Source organism: Sinohyriopsis cumingii, unplaced genomic scaffold, assembly GCF_028554795.1.
Source record: "Sinohyriopsis cumingii isolate HCF-2022 unplaced genomic scaffold, ASM2855479v2 utg000127l, whole genome shotgun sequence".
Classification (NCBI taxonomy): Eukaryota; Metazoa; Mollusca; class Bivalvia; order Unionida; family Unionidae; genus Sinohyriopsis; species Sinohyriopsis cumingii.
In genome coordinates this window covers 2,230,987-2,249,488 of record NW_028315871.1, presented here as the reverse complement: position 1 = coordinate 2,249,488, position 18,502 = coordinate 2,230,987, and the positions used below count along the sequence as shown (strand labels likewise).

The window sequence follows — 18,502 nt, the reverse complement described above, 5'->3', positions numbered from 1 at the left end:
AGTCGCTGAGAGATCTGTTATCGACTAAATATTTGAGCTTAATCCTGATGAAATTGTATATGAAAATAAACTTGCAGAGGATATCACCAGAAAAATAATTGGAAAATTTACTCAGGGTGGTTCATGTGATCATAAACAACATTGCACAAGATTAATCATCGACGATTTTATAATTATTGATACAACAGAGAATGGCACATTTATAAGTCGTAATAATGCTAACTTGCCAGACAGAACTAAATTAGGTACAGTTGTCATATACAATGATGGTGACTCACCACAGTTTACTCATTTAAGATCTTTGATGTTAACATATGTTTCTGTCAATTTATTATCGATGATAAACATATTTTCTGATAACTCAGAGTTGCCACAGACTCATTTTATTTAAATAAAAATATGTGGATTTGTTAAAGATTGGTACCAATGCATCATGGTGCAAATTGGGAATAAATCGATAAAAGATACTTAGTTATTCTGAATCAGCCAACGTCGACTCTAAGGATATATACCACAAAAGTAATCAAATGTCAGCATTGTCATCAGCACCATTGGTATATGGTCCCATAGCTAGACATAAAACTGTTTATCTTAATGGGTGTGGTAGTTCTGGTAAAACAAGTGGGCAATTTAATTACTCCTGAACAGTTGTTCATGGAATTTGTATATGGTTGTATTAACTCCAACTCAAAGGCTCACCAGAGAAATGATCGAACGTAGAGTTAAATCTCAAAATTATCACAGTTTCTTTAGATGGACAGAGATGTATGGACTCCTGAACAAATGGGTTAAAAATACATTCCCAAGATCATTGTTTTGGATGAAATATGCACTGTATCGCTAGATGTGTTAAAAAATGTTTCTTGATTGGTTATTGTCTTGGAATACTGCTGTTATTATGTGTGGAGATCATGGTCAACCGCCACTTTTGATGGATCATCCCCGCATTAATGGCTAAAAACGTTTATAGATTATTATGAGGAAATAACTAATGATTACCAAGCGCTTCATCCAGAATTAAGAGAGTTTAAAACAATTAATCAGACTGCAACTAAACAAAATTCAGTGTGAAATAAAGATTGAAGTAAATCAATAAATCCTATGAATGATTTTTGGAATATGTCGAGACCAGATGTTTTGATAGTTTCAAATAGAAATATAGTTCGTGATACACTTCAACAACAATTATTTATGTTGCATAAAGAAAATTGTTCAGATCTACCTGTACCATTGTGTTATTGCCCAGCAGATACATGATGGCAAAATATCGATGTTGAAATTCTACAGTGGTAAACAAAATCCTGTACTAAATGACATTGTTGTAGTTCCTGTGAGTGCTGTTGATAGAGCAGTAATGATGGATAAATCTCCTTGGATGCAAGGATATGCTATAACAATTATTTCTTTACAAGGATTAACTATTTTTGGTACAAATATTTGGAATGCTTTTGATTGTATTAAATTGTTAAAGTTTGTTTGTCTGGCAGTGTCTCAAGTCAGAAAAATATTTCAGCTGCGGAGGGTTATCATAGACTTCACAGTAAATAATAATCAAACTACCAGCAATGGTGATAATGTAGTAAGAAAAGAATTTGCTAGTTATCAACAATATGATAAAAAAATAAGTGCAACTCTGAATTTATCATGACACTCAAACAACAGCAGAATAGTCACTGTGCTTGCTGTAACACAGTAATGTTTTGGCAGTACATGTATTCCAGTAATAATGCAAGACAGTTTACTGTGGATAGAATTAATAATCTTGGTCACACAAGCGAAAATATGATGCTGAACTGTTTTGAATGTAACCCACGTCATGGTGCTGGTGTCCTGCTTTCACAAAAGTGAATGCAGTGGTAATTGTGCATCTTCAGGGATTACTTGTAGTTGTTCACATTGAGGAGCAGTTGAATCTAGTCTGTAAATTGCAGGTCTACCCATGGATCATACCACGCAGGAAATTGTATGTGTGGTTACACTCCAGACATAGTCAGTCGCTCTTTTATTTACCTCCTTCAAGTTATAATAATAAGAATAATGACCTTATTTAAAGAGGGTAACACAATTAGCTAAGAACTAATCTACCTTGAGGCCCTCATACAAAGGAATGTATTTATTTTTTTAGCTGCATCTCTGAAGCCACTGGATATATTTGGTTTGGAAGAAGGAAATAGAGTGGGCATTTCTAATCTCAACTGGAATACTATTCAAGAGCAGAGTTCCAGAGTATTGGAAACTGTTTAAATAACTCCTTATTTGGTTTGGGAATTGTATACTGTTTGGTAAACATGGATCGCAAGTGATATTCAGGAGCACTTTTATGGGATATCCTGTACATTAATTTGGCTTTTCTCAAACAGATTCGGTCTTTAATAGGTAATATTTTTAACCTATCAGCTAAACTTTCCTTGCTTTCTTTCTGGATTGATATTAGCCCAAATGCTCTTTTCTGAAGATATGCCAACTTTTCTATGTTTTTATCATTTGAATTACCCCATACTGTATTACAGTAGTCTAAATAGGGTTGTATATAACTCTTATAAAAGAGTCTTCTGTGCCGTTCAGGGAGAAAATGTCTTATCCTACTGAGAAGACATAAACTTGAATTGACTTTTTTACTGATATGTTTGATATGTTCAGTCCATGATAGGTTATTATCTACCAGAACACCAAGTAGCCTATCATAATAGACTATTTGCAGATTTGTATCCTTCCATGACAGACATAGTTCATCACTATCAAGATTTATCCTTCTTTGCCATGTTGAGATAAGTAACATTTTAGTTTTACCAGTATTTACCACCATGCCATTGCACATGCACCAGTTTTCCAGTTTGTTTAGGGCATTCTGTAAAGAAATTTCGAGTTCATGCTTTGTGTTTTGGATGTCTGATAATGTTATGTCATCTGCATAGAGATCTGTAGACGATATTGAGTCTCTTAGTAAAAGTGGTAGGTCATTAATAAATAAAATAAGTAGTAATGGACCTAGAATTGAGCCTTGTGGTACTCATATCTAATTGTTCCAGGTTCAGACAGAGTATTATTTATGTAAACATGTTGTGTTCTCTCACTTAAGTAAGAAGTAAGTAAACCATCTAATTGTTCTTTCATCACATGATCCACGATGTCAAAAACTTTCCTGATATCTACAAATACAGTTCCTATTATTCTACCTTGGTCAAGTGCTTGAAGCCATTTATCAGTTAGGGAGATCAAGGCAGTCTCACAGGAATGGTTCTGTCTAAAGCCTGATTGATTAGGGTGTAACAGCAAGTGTTTGGTTAAATATGACATGAATGAGTCATGGACATGTTTTTCAATTAATTTTGACAAGTTTGGTAGTATTGAGATTAGGCTGTAGTTATCAGCATCATCCTTAGAACCAGATTTGTGAATAGGAGTTACTTTTGCAGTTTTCCATATTTTGTAGACAGATTGGTTCCAATACTTGAATTAATTATGAATGTTATGCTATCTACAATAGCAGAGGCAGAAGATTTAATGAGTCGTGGACCAGTCCTGTAGCTTTCTTGGTATCAAGTTCACTGAGACATTTTTTAACAAAGTTTTCTGATACTGGTGGGATAGAGAAAAATACCTCCTTAGAGATTTTGCTGCTGCAAAACTTTTTCAGTTCATTAAAGTTGTTTTCTATCACTGGTACTTTTAACTTTATGGTAATGTTGGTGTAAAAATCATTGAAAACATTTGTAATGTCAGTGTCATCATTGACTATGGTGTAATTTACCTGAAGTGAGTGAATTTTATTTGTCTGATCTTTGTGCATTCCTCCACTGAGTTCATTCATGACTTTCCAAATGGAGTTTTCGTTGCTCTTTTTATTTTCAAGCAATGATTGATAATAAGTTATTTTAGCTATTTATTCATACTTGTTTTATTTCTCCAAACTTTATATTGTGCATGGTTTCTCATAACCTTGAATCGGTCTCATGTTTTCATAGTATCTAGGATCTCAATAGTAAGTCAGTTAGGTTGGATTTCATTCTTTACTCAATGTACTTTCAATGGTGCATGCTTAGAGACTACATCCATTAATAAGTCAGTTTCCACCCTCAGGGCTTCATCTATGTCATCCAAATGTTGGATCATATTCCATGGAACTTTTTATAGGTCATTGATAAATTGTTCTTCATTAAAATTTTTGAACGATCTGTAAGTGATCGTTTTGTGTGTATTTTTCTTATTTTTCTTGTGTTTAACCTTTCTTGGCAAAAGGTAGGATAGTGGTCACTAAGACCAACATTCAGTACATTAACACAAGCCACATTGTCGGGTAGGTTGGTATAAATGTGATAAATAAGAGTGCTTGATTTTTCTGTTACCTAGTTGTAGGCTCATTTACCAGCTGGTCTAGGCCTAATGATTCAATAAATTCCATCCAGTTGTTCCTTATTTGAGTATTGAGAAGGTCCTTATTTATATATCTGAATATATATGTTTCTTTCTCCTATGCTATTACATTTTCCATTGGTTTCAATAAGTTATCATTCCAAATTACTTTGGAGGAAGGTGGCCCATAAATGAAACCAACTAGGAATAATTTTGCATTATTTTGAAAAATTTCCACCCCGATACTCGATTTCATGTGACTCCAAGTCAAGTCACCTTTCTACATTTACATCTTCCCTGATGTATACAACAAGACCCCCTCCGCTGTCCCTCTGTCCCTATGTAATGGTTTCTTGTAGACTTGACAGTGAAATAGATCATCATTGCGGTTAGCAATTAATTATGTTTCAGTGAATCCTAAAATATATTATTTTCCTTGGAAGATAACATTAACTTAATCTGGTTTATTTTTCCCACTATACCTTGTACATTTAAGTGACCTATGTTAAAACCTTTTGTATTTAGTTTCATATCAATTATATGTATGTCATCATGCAATGGGGTACTCACTGAGATAGTCTCCATACTACTTTTATCATTTTTACATCCTATTTCAATATTTAAATGTTCATATATATTAGCATCTTCAAAGTCACATACAAACCTTGAAAATCCATTTAGGTTTGCAGCTACAATAGTGTCCATTGAAAGGTTAGAGTGAAGAGTCTCACTAGATATATTTAGATTTGTTGTAAATGAAGCATGGGCATTCTCCTCTTTGCCAGCTTCCTAATATGTATATACTGACGGACAAAGTCTTTGTTTGTGTCCATATTTATGGCATCTGAAGCACTCAATCTGTTTGCCATGATGGCATACCTATGCCATGTGCCCAGTTTATACACAGTAGAGACAGAACTCTTCATTATAGTGCATGGAAATAATAATAATAATAATAATAATGATAATAATAATGAGGACTTTGTATAGCGCCTAATCTTTAGAAGCTCTAAGCTCTTTACAACAATAGACAACACGTTTAAGATAAAAAACATATAATGATATGATTACAAAAACAAATACCATTAAATTAGAAAATATTAAAAAACATGCTGAGAATATTTAAGGTAGGAAACATTATTAGGTCTTTAAGTTTGTTCTTGCAGTCAAAATAAGTGAGTTTTGAGAGCCCTCTTGAATGTGATCACTGACAGTATTTGTGTCTAAGTTCAGTGGGCAATTCATTCCACTTTGCTGGGCCCTGGTATGCAAAAGAACGCTGTCCAAATGACTTTGTTTTCATAGTGGGAATAATGAGTATACAATTGTCAGAAGAGGAGCATTAAGCATCTTGCTGGCATGTACACATGGGTGAGATCGGATAGGTATGTTGGACTAGAGTCCGACAGTGAAACGTAGCACAGAGAACAAATTTTGTGTTTGATTCTGGATCGAATGGATAGCCAGTGTTGGGTACAGAGCAGCAGGGAGGTGTGCTCTGATCGTGGTACTCTAGGTATGATCCGAGCAGCTGTGTTTTGAACTTTTTGAAGTTTCTGGAGCAGATATTCAGATGAACCCAACAGAATTGAGTTACAATAGTCCAGACTTGAAAGTACTAATGAACACACAAGTGTTTTAGTGGCATCAACTGAAAGATATTGCAAATTGAGCTGATGCGTCTCAGCTCAAGATATGCAGCCTTGCATATGTTCGTGACATGTTGGTGCAGTGTGAGAGTACTGTCTCAAGTAACACCTTGGTTTCATACTGATTGTGAGAATTTAATGTTGGCATTGCTGATATTTATTGTTTGAGGTAAAGGATGTGAATGAGAAAGTTTTTTTTGTTGTGATCAGAATGGCCTCAGTTTTATCATCATTCATCTGCAGTTTTCATCCATGATTTCACATCAGAAATGCACCTGTCTACATCTTGGATGGTAGCATCAACTTCAGTTGGGTGGCTAGATTTGTATATTTGAGTGTGCAATTGGTGAGACACTGGATGATGATCTATGACACTTGAGAGCGACTGAGTGTACAGAATGAAGAAAAAATGGAGGCATACATGTTAATATTTCTCAGTGGTTGAGAGGTTCCTTTTCTGCTTAAATGAATTTTGTCTCTGTGGTAGAGACTAAGGTTTACATCCTGGTTCTGAAGAAAGAAAGACTTGTATTGTGGAATGTACTGTAGGTTGAAGTCTTTACATAGGTCAATTATCAGATCATTGATTTCTTTGACCTTGGTGCCCACATGAGGAGTTAGTCCTGATACCATTTTTTTACATGTATTTGGGCTGCAATACATAGCAGCATACAGTAAACTTCAAAACCTGTTCTGATTTGATTTAGTGACCTTCCCTCACTGGCATTATTTCCACCTACTAAAATAATAATTTGGTTGTGTTTGGTTAGGTCACTGTTCATTATTCTGTCCTTGATGTTGTTGATTTTGCTCCTCTTAGAGTCTGTACATCTGTTTTAAAAAGTCTCCTTGGTATTATACTTTTCAATATTGAGGAGCCGATTATTAGAGTCCTATCTTTTCTGGCTTGTGATGTTATGTGTTGGACTCTGGATTGTATTCCAGACCCATATCATGGAGGAAGAGGTGCTGAAATTGACACATTTTTACACATTTATCTGAGCACTGGGAAATGCAGTTGTTGGTGAAGGCAACATACTTGTCTGAGCTGAGGGCCATGGGTGTACACTTATTGCTGTTACAGGTGTGACACATGACTGAGAGGGGGGTACTGTTGTTTGCAATGCAGGATTACTTTGGGTATCAGTTTTTATTTGCATGGTCATTTTACATTTTCTTTTGGCTGGCACTGGGATTGTCTGTGTCTGAGCATCTGTTACTGTTGATATTTGGGAGTCTGTCTGAATTGCTGTTTCACGTGAGGTTACTTGCTCATTTACCCTTCCCTGTGCTGACTTAATATCATGTAACCGTAGTTTTAATTCTTAATTTGGGCCTCCAAGTTCCAAATTGTTTTTTGATATACACACATGAAGAAATCATTACAGTTTAAGTCATCACTGCTGTGGTCATGATTTATGGAGCGTGTAATTGTCTGACACTATGGAGGGGTGTTAATTTGATTGCCTGAGTCATTTAGGTCAAAGACTTTAGGAGCTGTTGTTTCATGTTTGGTACTACATTAGTTACTGGTGTAGACGTTAGCATATAACTGTCTTTTGCATGGTTATTCTCATCCTGTCTACATTTACAGATAATATGATCTAACCATGTGAAACTGTTCAGTCCCTGTATATGTAAGACACAAGTTGTTTTATACAAATTGTAGCTGTCAGTGTTTTTCTCTTGTGTTCTGTAGATAGTACCATTTTGTACACTTGAACTGCATGCTGTCATGCAAGGTTCTGAATCCAATATGTTTTACAAACTCAAACTTTTGTGGATCTATATTCACAGTGATACTGTATTTATTATGTTTGACCCTCAGGAATTCTGGATAAATGTCACCCATATTGAATAACTCCAAATCTTGATCTGCACTGTTGTTTAGATTTTCACTCTGAACATGACTTTCCTGCATGGGATTATCTGTGTGGCTCTCATCTTCAGGTATATCAGACATACTAAAGCCAGAAAATGATGCACAAAAGGTTGAGTTAAGTGTGCTGAGTAAGGAATCTACAAGGCTGGTATTTAAATATGTTTCCATGATTCTGATATTTTCAGCTTGTTCATAACAGTGATTGCAAAAGTATATGAAATCTTTATATATGACTAGCACATATCCATAAACTTTTGAATGAAACTTGTATAATGTGTTTGAGTTGGTATCAACTGAAGTTCATGTATGGTACATGTAGTTCAGTTTCAAGTATATCCACTTCAGTAGCCATCTTGGATAACCAAAACTCCTTTGTTTTGAACAGGTGTCCAAATTCACTTGAATAAATGAAAACGTGCACATTAAATTTCACTTACATTAACTTAATATTGTCATAAATCCACAGTAAAAATTATGGCACTCACATTAGCTAGTACTGGCTCTTTTGAAGAAGAGTCATGTCGTTGTATTGGTATATGATTTTGTGATTGCATTGGCAGGTTTCATGGAAATTCCGTAAGTAATTTCATTATTTAACGCAGCTATCATGATTGGTAGTCTTGCAACCCATTTATGAGATCTCTTGTCTGCCTGAACTTTGTTAAGTGATATTTCCAGCGCGTATTGATATCCAAACAATCGTTCAGCAAGTATTTGGTTAAATCATTCAACGATTGCTATCACGATGAATTGTGGTGTGCCCTCGTCTGATTTTGATGTTATGTTGTTTCATCATCAGTGTTACTGCACCACGAAATTCCTTGCCAGGATCAACCTTTAGCAACTGGCCATCACAGACCATCTTGTGGTCTGGGTCCTCATTAAATTCATTCAAACATAGATGCAACTTCAGTTGCTGTTTCTGTTGATGGTGGCTCTGCTTCTTTATATCTGCTTGCAACATCAGTGACAGTCAATTTGCATTTGTATGTGCATGATTGACATCTACCAACTTAAATAGTACTGTGGGGTAAAAACAAAATATCTGCCTGATGAACCTCATGGGAGTACATACTGAATATTTGCAGGTGGTGGTAGATAAATTTGCCATTATGCCTGTCTTGCTAACCAATTTGCATCAACAGAACATGTGACTCCTGCTGCATCAGCAAGTTTACTAATTGCTTCTCCACCCCTCCAATATCCTCTTGACTATAATAAACATATTCCATTATAATAATCATCCGACTAATTACCAGCCCCTAGCACAAGTTTATCTTTCATTGCAGATCTTGCCAAAAAATTAGCAAGCAATTCTTTGAGAGTTTTTTTTTTTTTTTACAGACTTTAAGACATGTATTAACTTCACGTTTGCAATATGTCATTGTTGCAGATCAATCACATTTATTGGATACTCTCAAGGCCTTGATCGATTTCGCTCATTGTGTTGGATTTCAGTACCAAAATAATTATATTCAGGAAGATGCTTTTCACCAGGATAATTAGCCCAAGGAACCCCTGCTAATTTTCCCAGTGAAGTAGCAATATCTCCACCTGTTGTGTTCGAGATAAATTTGTACCACATTTTATACACTGGCCTTTAAGTGCAAACTATTTGTTCCTTGTCATTATAGTTGTTAATCCACTGGTGGGGGTGGGGGCTTTGTATCGAACACAATATAAATTCATATTATTTATTATATTTGTACAACATAGATATCAATGACACGAAAGCAAGAGCCAGTCAAGCATCATCAAGTACTACCAAATTTTATCAGAGCAGTTATCATAGGTCCATCTGGGTCTAGTAAGATGCAATTGGTGCTTAACAAGATAATGAGATGGCTCAAATGGGATAAATTATATTTAGTGGCACCATCTGTAGATGATCAGCAATGCTATGACGTGCTTAAAGATTTTAATGAAAATGCAAAGTTGTTGGATGAGGACAGTAATGATATTATTGATTTGTTATCAATGATATTGATGAAGCTTCATCAGTGGATGATCTTGATGGATGTGACAATAATATCGCAGTATATGATGATGTGATGATGGACATACAATCAAATCCAGCTCTGATATTATCTCAAGGCAGGCACAAAACACAGATGTGATTTATGTTACTCAGCGATATACACAAATACCTAAAGTGATCAGAGATAACTGCAATCTTCTGATCATCTGTCATGGAGTCAGTACACAGTGACTGTGCAAAACATTCATCATACTTGGTGTTCAGGGGACATGAATATGATTAAATTCAGAAATGTCTTCTCATGTGCTCAAACAATTCCTCATAGATTTATCCTGATAAATCTACATGATCCTTGGTCACAATATCGTGTAAGGCTCGATAAAATTTTGGTTGAGAGGCTTGTCACCTTTCTTTTTACACCTTGAGTCTGTAAGGTCACACACACAATGACGACCCTGGTAAATATATTTGATGCACAAAAAATAGCCCAGTTAAAGGTCTCTGTGGTGCTTCTGTTTTTTTCTCCCATTTAGGAAGGCTTTATCGTGGAAATAAATTTAGTCTATTTACTCTCCCTACTTTAGTGTTATTGATGCTTATATTTTTTACCTTCCATAAGAAACCTTATTTTGGTCTGAAATTCTGGTCTGTTCAAACTGCCTGCTGTTCTATTCCTCCTGCATCAGTGGTCATAATGAACATATTTTGTATGATGGTTTACTAAAATCAACTGGGACATGCCAGACAAAGGCATCATTTCACGCAAGCATCACATAGGGTCAAATATTCAGAAAGTAATTTGATGATGTCATTTTAATGAGGCAATTACCATAAAAAGATGTGGTAAATGGTGATAACAATAAAGAACTCTCCCAAACATGATTTCCAGTAACAAAATTATTTCTATATAAATAATTTCTGACAGTTGCAACAGCAAAGGTAAGTACACGGCAGACCAGTTTTGGAGCACTTTTGACATCCAACTGCACTGCATGCTATAGCTGCTATCAGAAGAGAGGCTTCTTTTCTACTGTCCAAATCCATGTTTTTGGCAGGGAATCATGGGCTGAGGTTCTGTACTGGTGGTCCAGACATCATCTCTGCTTGACCATTCGCTTGACTTTTGTCACGGGGCATCTTAAAGAGACAAAGAAGTGTCATTTATATAAACAGAAACAAAATGTTACAAATGTGACTGCTACATGTATAAATAACAGTAGAAAATCAACTACCTTCAGCAGGACTTTTTTTTATAATGATAGCAAGATGCAATGAAAAAGTCTAAGGTAGCGGTTTGTTCTGAAAGGAGTAATTAGTCCTTGTATAATTAACTAACATTAATTAAGCATACTAACATATCGGAGCCCTTTAATGAGACAGAGAATCCTTATGAAATCTGATCTGGCACAAGGTCACATTGACAAGACATAGCAACACATTATGTATTGTTTACAGTATTCTTGTTAATAATTTTCTTGGATTTCTAGAAAGAAAAGATACATATTTTGTGTGTAAGAGGTTTTCATTCTTATGTCTGGTTTATGGCTTTGAAGTGATGCTTCTTTTCAGTGATATAGTTAGTATGATAAAGCAATGTTTTGATAGTGTAGTACCTTAGAACAGCATCTGACCATCCCCTCTTACCCCTCTCATAGTGAAAGTTATCAGTTAACTTTTCTTAGTCTGACTAGCATCCTAGATAAAGTAGTTTTATTTACTTGTTCATTATAAGCAACCATTGATTTAAATTTCTTCTTCTTTTCAGACAATGCTTCCATTTCAAGTTTCACTTACAAAGATAACATTTATGTGCTAAATGAGAATAGCAGCTTACAAATCCTGTGCCAAGTGGACAGCAACCCAAATTCAGTCATCTCTCTTTACCTAGAGAATGACCTGAAGTGGAAGGTGGAAAATGCCCAGAATCTGAACTACATGAAAACAGCTACATGTCTTGATGCTGGAAAATACACATGTAGTGCTAGAAATGAGATCATGAATGGAGATGCAGTGTTCAGAAGTATTCAGATAAATGTTACATGTAAGTTTTTCATAATCACTTCTCTTTCTATTAGTTTCTTAGGTACTGATCTTCGCCATAAGGAATTCTGTAAACTTTTTTTGAGAAATCAATAGTTATTTCATGTAGTGTACAGTTTGGGTAAGAAAATGTCATGTCATCAATGCAAATATGTAAATGAATCTTATTTTGTGATTCAACAATATTTAGCTGTAATAGTCATTGACCAGAAACGATTGCTCGTTGTTCATCATGTCGATATATTAGTACAAGTTTGTTATCAATACCACTCCAAAATTATGTGGGGGATTCCCATGAAATTCTGTACATATTATCATCCCATGGTGAAAAGGACCCTGATTTGCTGTCCAATATAGCTCTCAAGAAAATCTTGTAATAGTTACTGCTGAATGGAGAGTCATAATGTTGAATAGAGAGTGATAATGACATGGGTTTTTCACCAAAAGTATTCTTATGATGTCTAGTTGGTGCCACTCAGACATCCAATATGGCTGACACTGCATTCATCTTGAAAATCTTATTGCTACTCCTCCTGAATGGATGATCTTATCAACATAGAATTTTACAGTACAGATCACACAAATTTTTGGAACTGCACACATCGTTGTGAAAGTGGATAGGATTAAGAAAAAAAACTCTCCTCCATCTCTCCATGTGACATTGCATAGTTGCCGTTGGCAGCTTATGGAGAGTTGCTCTGCACATTTCGCTTTCTCATGGAGTTATTGCAGATGACCACTGCAGGGTGGACATGGTCACTATCAAATGGTTTACTGTGTATGATTCCTGTAAGCATACTCATCAGAGGTTCGTAGAGAGAGAGAGAGAGAGAGAGGATTTATCAACATCGTTATCAGCTGATTATGAAAATTTGTTAGTTTTAATGAGGGTAATAGATATAACGAAAAGTCAAAATTTGAGATAATATTGACGTAGTCGCAATGCCTTCCAAACTGTATTACTACTATTGTACATTTTTTCATTTAGAAAAAGCTGAGTGACAACTAAGTCGATACTTTTACTGATCACTCACACCTCATCTGCATTTGCATGGGTTTGAGTCTCATGCTCAACCAGTGTGGATATGTGAGAAAGTTGCCAGTAGCTGTGGGTCAACGGTTCTTACCGCCTTTTTGGAGGTGGGGTCTTCCTCTACCAGGTTATACTGGCCTCCGATATCTAGCCTACATTGCACTGACAAATTGTGTTAAACCCAAAAACAACAACAATTTCATAAGAATTTATTTTACCAATTTTCAGAAATAAAGCTAACATGATTATTGACATTTTTAGGCATTACAGTAAAACCTGTCTTGAAAGACCAATGTTATGTGAGACCATCTGTCCTGAGAGACCTTATTCTCAATGCACAGATTTATTGACAATTTAGTATTACAACCTGTAATAAGAGACCACCTGTCTTGAGAGACCATTATTTTTTGGCAGAAGGGGTGGTTATTCAAGACAGGTTCGAATGTATCATTCATTCAACAATACTTTGAGGTCAGATTACTTGGGACAACACGCCAAGTTGGATGGCTTCATGTTTTAGAAACTCACCATTCCCTAAAATGAAATTAACATCATCTGGTGCCAATACTTGATAAGTGTTTGCTTGGTTATTGCCTTTATTTCTGCTGAACATCTGCTGAAGCCAAGTCTCTATTAGGGAGAGATCGTTTAACTGTCTATACATGAAAGAATAAAAAAATAGCCCAGTTGGACAGAACAGTTTCACTCCACAAATTGTGTGTGTGTGTGTGATTAACGTAGCTTTAACAATTTTTCAGTCATATGACTATAATGTCTGCAGTGTGGCAGTTTATAGTGATGTCTAGCACTGGGGCATCATGCCGCAGACATGCAGCATGATGTCCCACCAAGTCACATTATCCTGACACCAGGTCGACCAGTCCTAACACTAACCTCTTAATGCTGAGCGCCTAGTGAGGCAGCTGTTAGTATCATTTTTTTTAATCTCTGATATGACTCTGCCAGGGATCGAACCCACAACTGCCCACTTCCAAGGAGGATGCACTAACCACTAGGCCAACGGAGCAGTCCCCATAAATTAAATGGAACATTAAAATTTAGTTATGCAAGAGGAACAGAACTTTATCACCAGGTAGAAAAGTTCTTTTCTTTTTAGTTGTATCATATCTTGTTTTCATTTGTAATTGAGTAGATGTAAGATTTCTTGCCATTTCTGGTTACTTGCATTTAAAATCAGAGACATAATCAAAATGCCTCTCAGAACAAAAACAGATTTGCTTGCTTGTCCTTTCTAAGGGAATTTTACTGTAGTAACAATACTACATTGTTAATTCCCAAATGTGATATCCAAAACCTGATGTAGTAACAACACTACAACTGATGTAGTAATAATACTAGATAACTATTCTCTCAAACCCATATAGTAACATTACCATATGTCCAGGCACTGATTTTTTGATCTCCAAAACCTGATGTTACAGTAGTAACAATGCTACAACTGATATAGTAACAATACTAGATAGCTCTCCTGCTATCCCCCAGACTCAAATGTAGTAACATTACTCTATTTCCATGGTAACAGTCTAACGTTCATTTTGTCATTTAAATTATATGATGTAGTAAGATTATTACAGCTATGCCTGACACTGTCTCCAGAACATAAAAGAAAATTCAGTGTTTTCTGACTTACAGGACATTACATTTGTATTTAATATTAAATATCATTACTATTGGCAAATCCCTTATTCATAGTAGTATTACCAATCTGGTGGCCTAAATGGATAGACTGCCCTCAGATGTGGGAGGTCGTGGGTTTGAACCCTGGCTGAGTCATACCAGAGACTTACAAAAATGGTACTAACAGTTGCCTTGCTTGGCACTCAGCATTAAGATTTAGTCTTAAGACTGGTCAGCCTGGTGTCAGGATAATGTGACTGGGTTGGACATCATGCGACAAGATGCCCCAGTGCTAGACACCACTATAAATTACCACACAGACATCATAGCGATAAGACTGAAATATTGTTAAATCTGCATTAAAAATCCAAATCACACACACATATAGTGTGAGATGGGATTTGGATTGTTAATGTAGCTTTAACAATTTTTCAGTCATATCGCTACTATGTCTGTAATGTGGCAGTTTATAGTGATGTCTAGCACTGGGGCATCATGCCGCAGACATGTAGCATGATGTCCCACCCAATCACATTATCCTGACACCAGGCTGACCAGTCCTAACACTAAAATCTTAATGCTGAGTGCCAAGCAAGGCAGCTGTGTAGCACCATTTTATAAGTCTTCGGCATGACTCTGCCAGGGATCAAACCCATGACCTCCCACATCCGAGGCCGACGATAGTTGATGATAGTGTTTTGACACACTGTAACGATGACAACGGACACATGAACACAAAACTGATGTGAGAAATAAATGTTAACCACCTCATATATACAGTGTACATCATATAACGATATCTGGAGAGGGGGCAGAAAATGGCCTTTGTACAAATGGTACCACTTCACATTCCAAAATGATTGCCATGTTACAAAAGTGTTTTAACCTATAATTTTAAAACTGACCCACATAATTTGACCCAATGTTTTGGAATTCATCCTGCCATTAAAGTTGTTCAATTTGGATCAATGTTGTTCATCTTTCGTACAAAGTAGTTGCCATAGCTAAAAAAGACAGAAAATTAAACAAATTCAGTATATAAGCCACTCAGAGTAATTTAACCAAAACTGGCATTAAGGCCTTTCATAATATTACAAATGGTGCCCACTTAATATTGATTTTTTTGTTGTTGTTGTTGTTGTGGGGTTTAATGCCATTTTTCAGCACACGATAGGCTATACATGGCGGCCAGTATTAATGGTGGAGGAAGAACCCGGGAAAACCCCGGCAAGAACCACCGACCCACGAGAAGCTACTGGCAAGCTTTCTCACATACCAACATTGGCCGAATCCAAGACTCGAACCCACGCAGATAGAGGTGAGATGGCAGTGATACGTAACGGAGAGCACTTTAGACCACTCGGCCACTCGGGGCCCCTCTTAATATTGAAATGGTTATCTAAAATAAAAATGCTTAAAAGTCTGTCTTCATAGTTTGAAAAATAAACTGAGTCATTTACCTTTTGATCCTTTAATTTCAAGGTTACCCAAGGTTAGATCACAGAAGAAATATTTCAACAGAACATTATGGGGTCCTGGGTGACAATGTGACCCTGGAAGTATATGTGATAGCTTATCCAGAGCCAACAGACATCACATGGTATCACAGACAGGATGAAGCAGACATGTGGCAGATGTTTCCATATCAGTCTCCATCATCCAGTGGATTGTACTCCAGCATCATGGTTCACCTTGCCAGTGAGAGGGAATTTGGGTACTATATGGTCAACATGAGTAATGGCTTTGGAATCTACAACAATACATACCGCATCATGCCAGAAAGTGGGTATAACTCTGATAAACCTATGATTTTTCTCATTAGATTTGAGCAGAACTGATCAATGCAGTTTTGTGAATAAAATAAAATAATGTAATTTTGAGTATAATGGTAATGTTTTTCATTGGTCTTCATCTTGCTGAACAATGCATACTATAAATAGTTTGAAATACTTTTGTATACAGGACAGAAAAAGAGGGCATTTATGTTGGTCTTGTACTGTACCCAGTCTAAACAGTTTTGAACAAACAGGTTGACAATTAGCACTTTGACATTGATTTCAGTGTCATATATATTGACTTGGCATTATTTTTCTTGATTGACCGCTTAAGTGGCTTAGTGGTTAGAGCGTCCGCCTTGGATGCGAGAGGTCGTGGGTTTGATCCTTGGCCGAGTTATAACAAAGACTTCTAAAAATGATACTAACAGCTGCCTCACTTGGAGCTCAGCATTTAGAGGCTAGTGTTAGGACTGGGCAGCCTGGGGTCGGGATAATGTGACTAGGTGGGACATCATGCTACATGTCTGCAGCATGATGCCCCAGTGCTAGACATCACTATAAACTGCCACACTGCAGACATCATAGCGATATGACTGAAAATTGTTAAAGCTACATTAAAAATCCAAATCACACACACACACACTCACACATAAAACGTAAAGGTCTGACTCGATTTTTATCAAACGTGCAGTAGTATATGAAAATGGGGGCTCTGGATCACTTTATCACTGGTCTAGAGAGCCCCCCTGAATCTATGTACTACTGGGGTGTCTGGCTCACTGCATAACAAAGAGTGTTTCTTTGTGGTTTACTTTTTAGTGTAATAATGTCTGTGTGCGAGTGTGTGAATACCATTGGTGGAGTAACACTTATCATCAAAGTGACAGTCCTTTTTTTGTTGATGAGCATGGTGGATATGTTATATCAATGTGATCAAAAAGTTCTTATGGAATAGTAGCATAGATGTCCTTATAGTGACTGTCTGTAGTGATTGATAGTGGCAATGTGACCATTGGTAGGTTTTGTTTTAGACCTTTGGCTTTTGTCCTGATGGTATCACCATTAAGTGTGTGGCAATACATTCTGCACCAAAGTCTTATGAATTCTGTGATGGGTATCCCACAAGTTTCACCTTTGAACCTTGCAAGTTCCTTTTTATTATCTTTGCAGTGGAATGGACTTGTTTCAGGATAATCACTAAGATCAAAGTGGTCTCGATGTTGAGAAAGATCCATGTAGACATTGTCGGTATGAATTTCATTGATGAACAGATCCATGTAGACAGTGTCGGTGTGAATTTCATAGATGAGTGAATTGGCATTGTTCATGATCAGTGTTACTTTGTCTCCTTATTGTCGGTTGATGAAGTCATAATGAAACTTGAGCACAAGCATTTTGGAAAGGTAGAGAACGGCCGCGCCAATATAAATGTTTTTGTCTGGCGTAAGGTGTTTTTTTCTGGATTCGATTGCAATGAGTTCCTCAGGCAAGAGTGCTATACATTTGGTAAATGTGGGGGAAAATAAAGAAATCTTGTAATCATGAACCAACCAAACAATTTTGTTTCATAAAACTAAAAATAGGCATTCTATTTAAGTGTAGCAAATATTTCTTTCCACTATACAAAATGGGACAGAGCCTTTCTTTGCATAAACACATTTAAAATTTAAGCAATTGATTCCAGGCCATCCAATATGTCAGCTGTTGCTAAAAATAGTCAAACCTTTAAATAACATGTTTGATAGTGATGAAGACAATTTGACCAAATTTGACAAAATCCTTGATTTATATTTGCAAAAATGCAACTGATCCACCATTTAATTTTAATTACATTATGGACAACAAAAATAGAAAACTGGTAATGACTACACAAGAATTGCTGAACAAAGTTTAAATATATTTGACAGTTGTTGTTGTTGTAGGTTTTAATATACATGGCAGCCATTATAAATGATTGAGGAAGAACCAGGGAAACTCAAGAAAGAACCACGGACCCATGAGAAGCTACTGGCAAGCTTTCTCACATAACCACATTGGCCGAATCTGAGAATCGAACCCACACATACAGAGGTGAGATGACAGTGATTCATAACGGTGAGTGCTTAAGACCACTCGGGGCTCCCATATTTGGCAGAATCTTTACTTAAAGCA

General features: G+C 36.3%; 1 protein-coding gene across 1 annotated transcript in view; it reads left to right on the top strand.

The window, feature by feature from the left end:
• Positions 1 to 18,502, top strand: part of LOC149774841 (hemicentin-1-like) — a 75,055-nt gene that overhangs the window by 41,098 nt on the left and 15,455 nt on the right. Inside the window, exons 7-8 of the mRNA XM_089944657.1 lie at positions 11,628 to 11,903; positions 16,056 to 16,355. Of these exons, the coding sequence (XP_089800783.1) occupies positions 11,628 to 11,903; positions 16,056 to 16,355 (576 nt within the window). The remainder of the gene's footprint in view (positions 1 to 11,627; positions 11,904 to 16,055; positions 16,356 to 18,502) is intronic.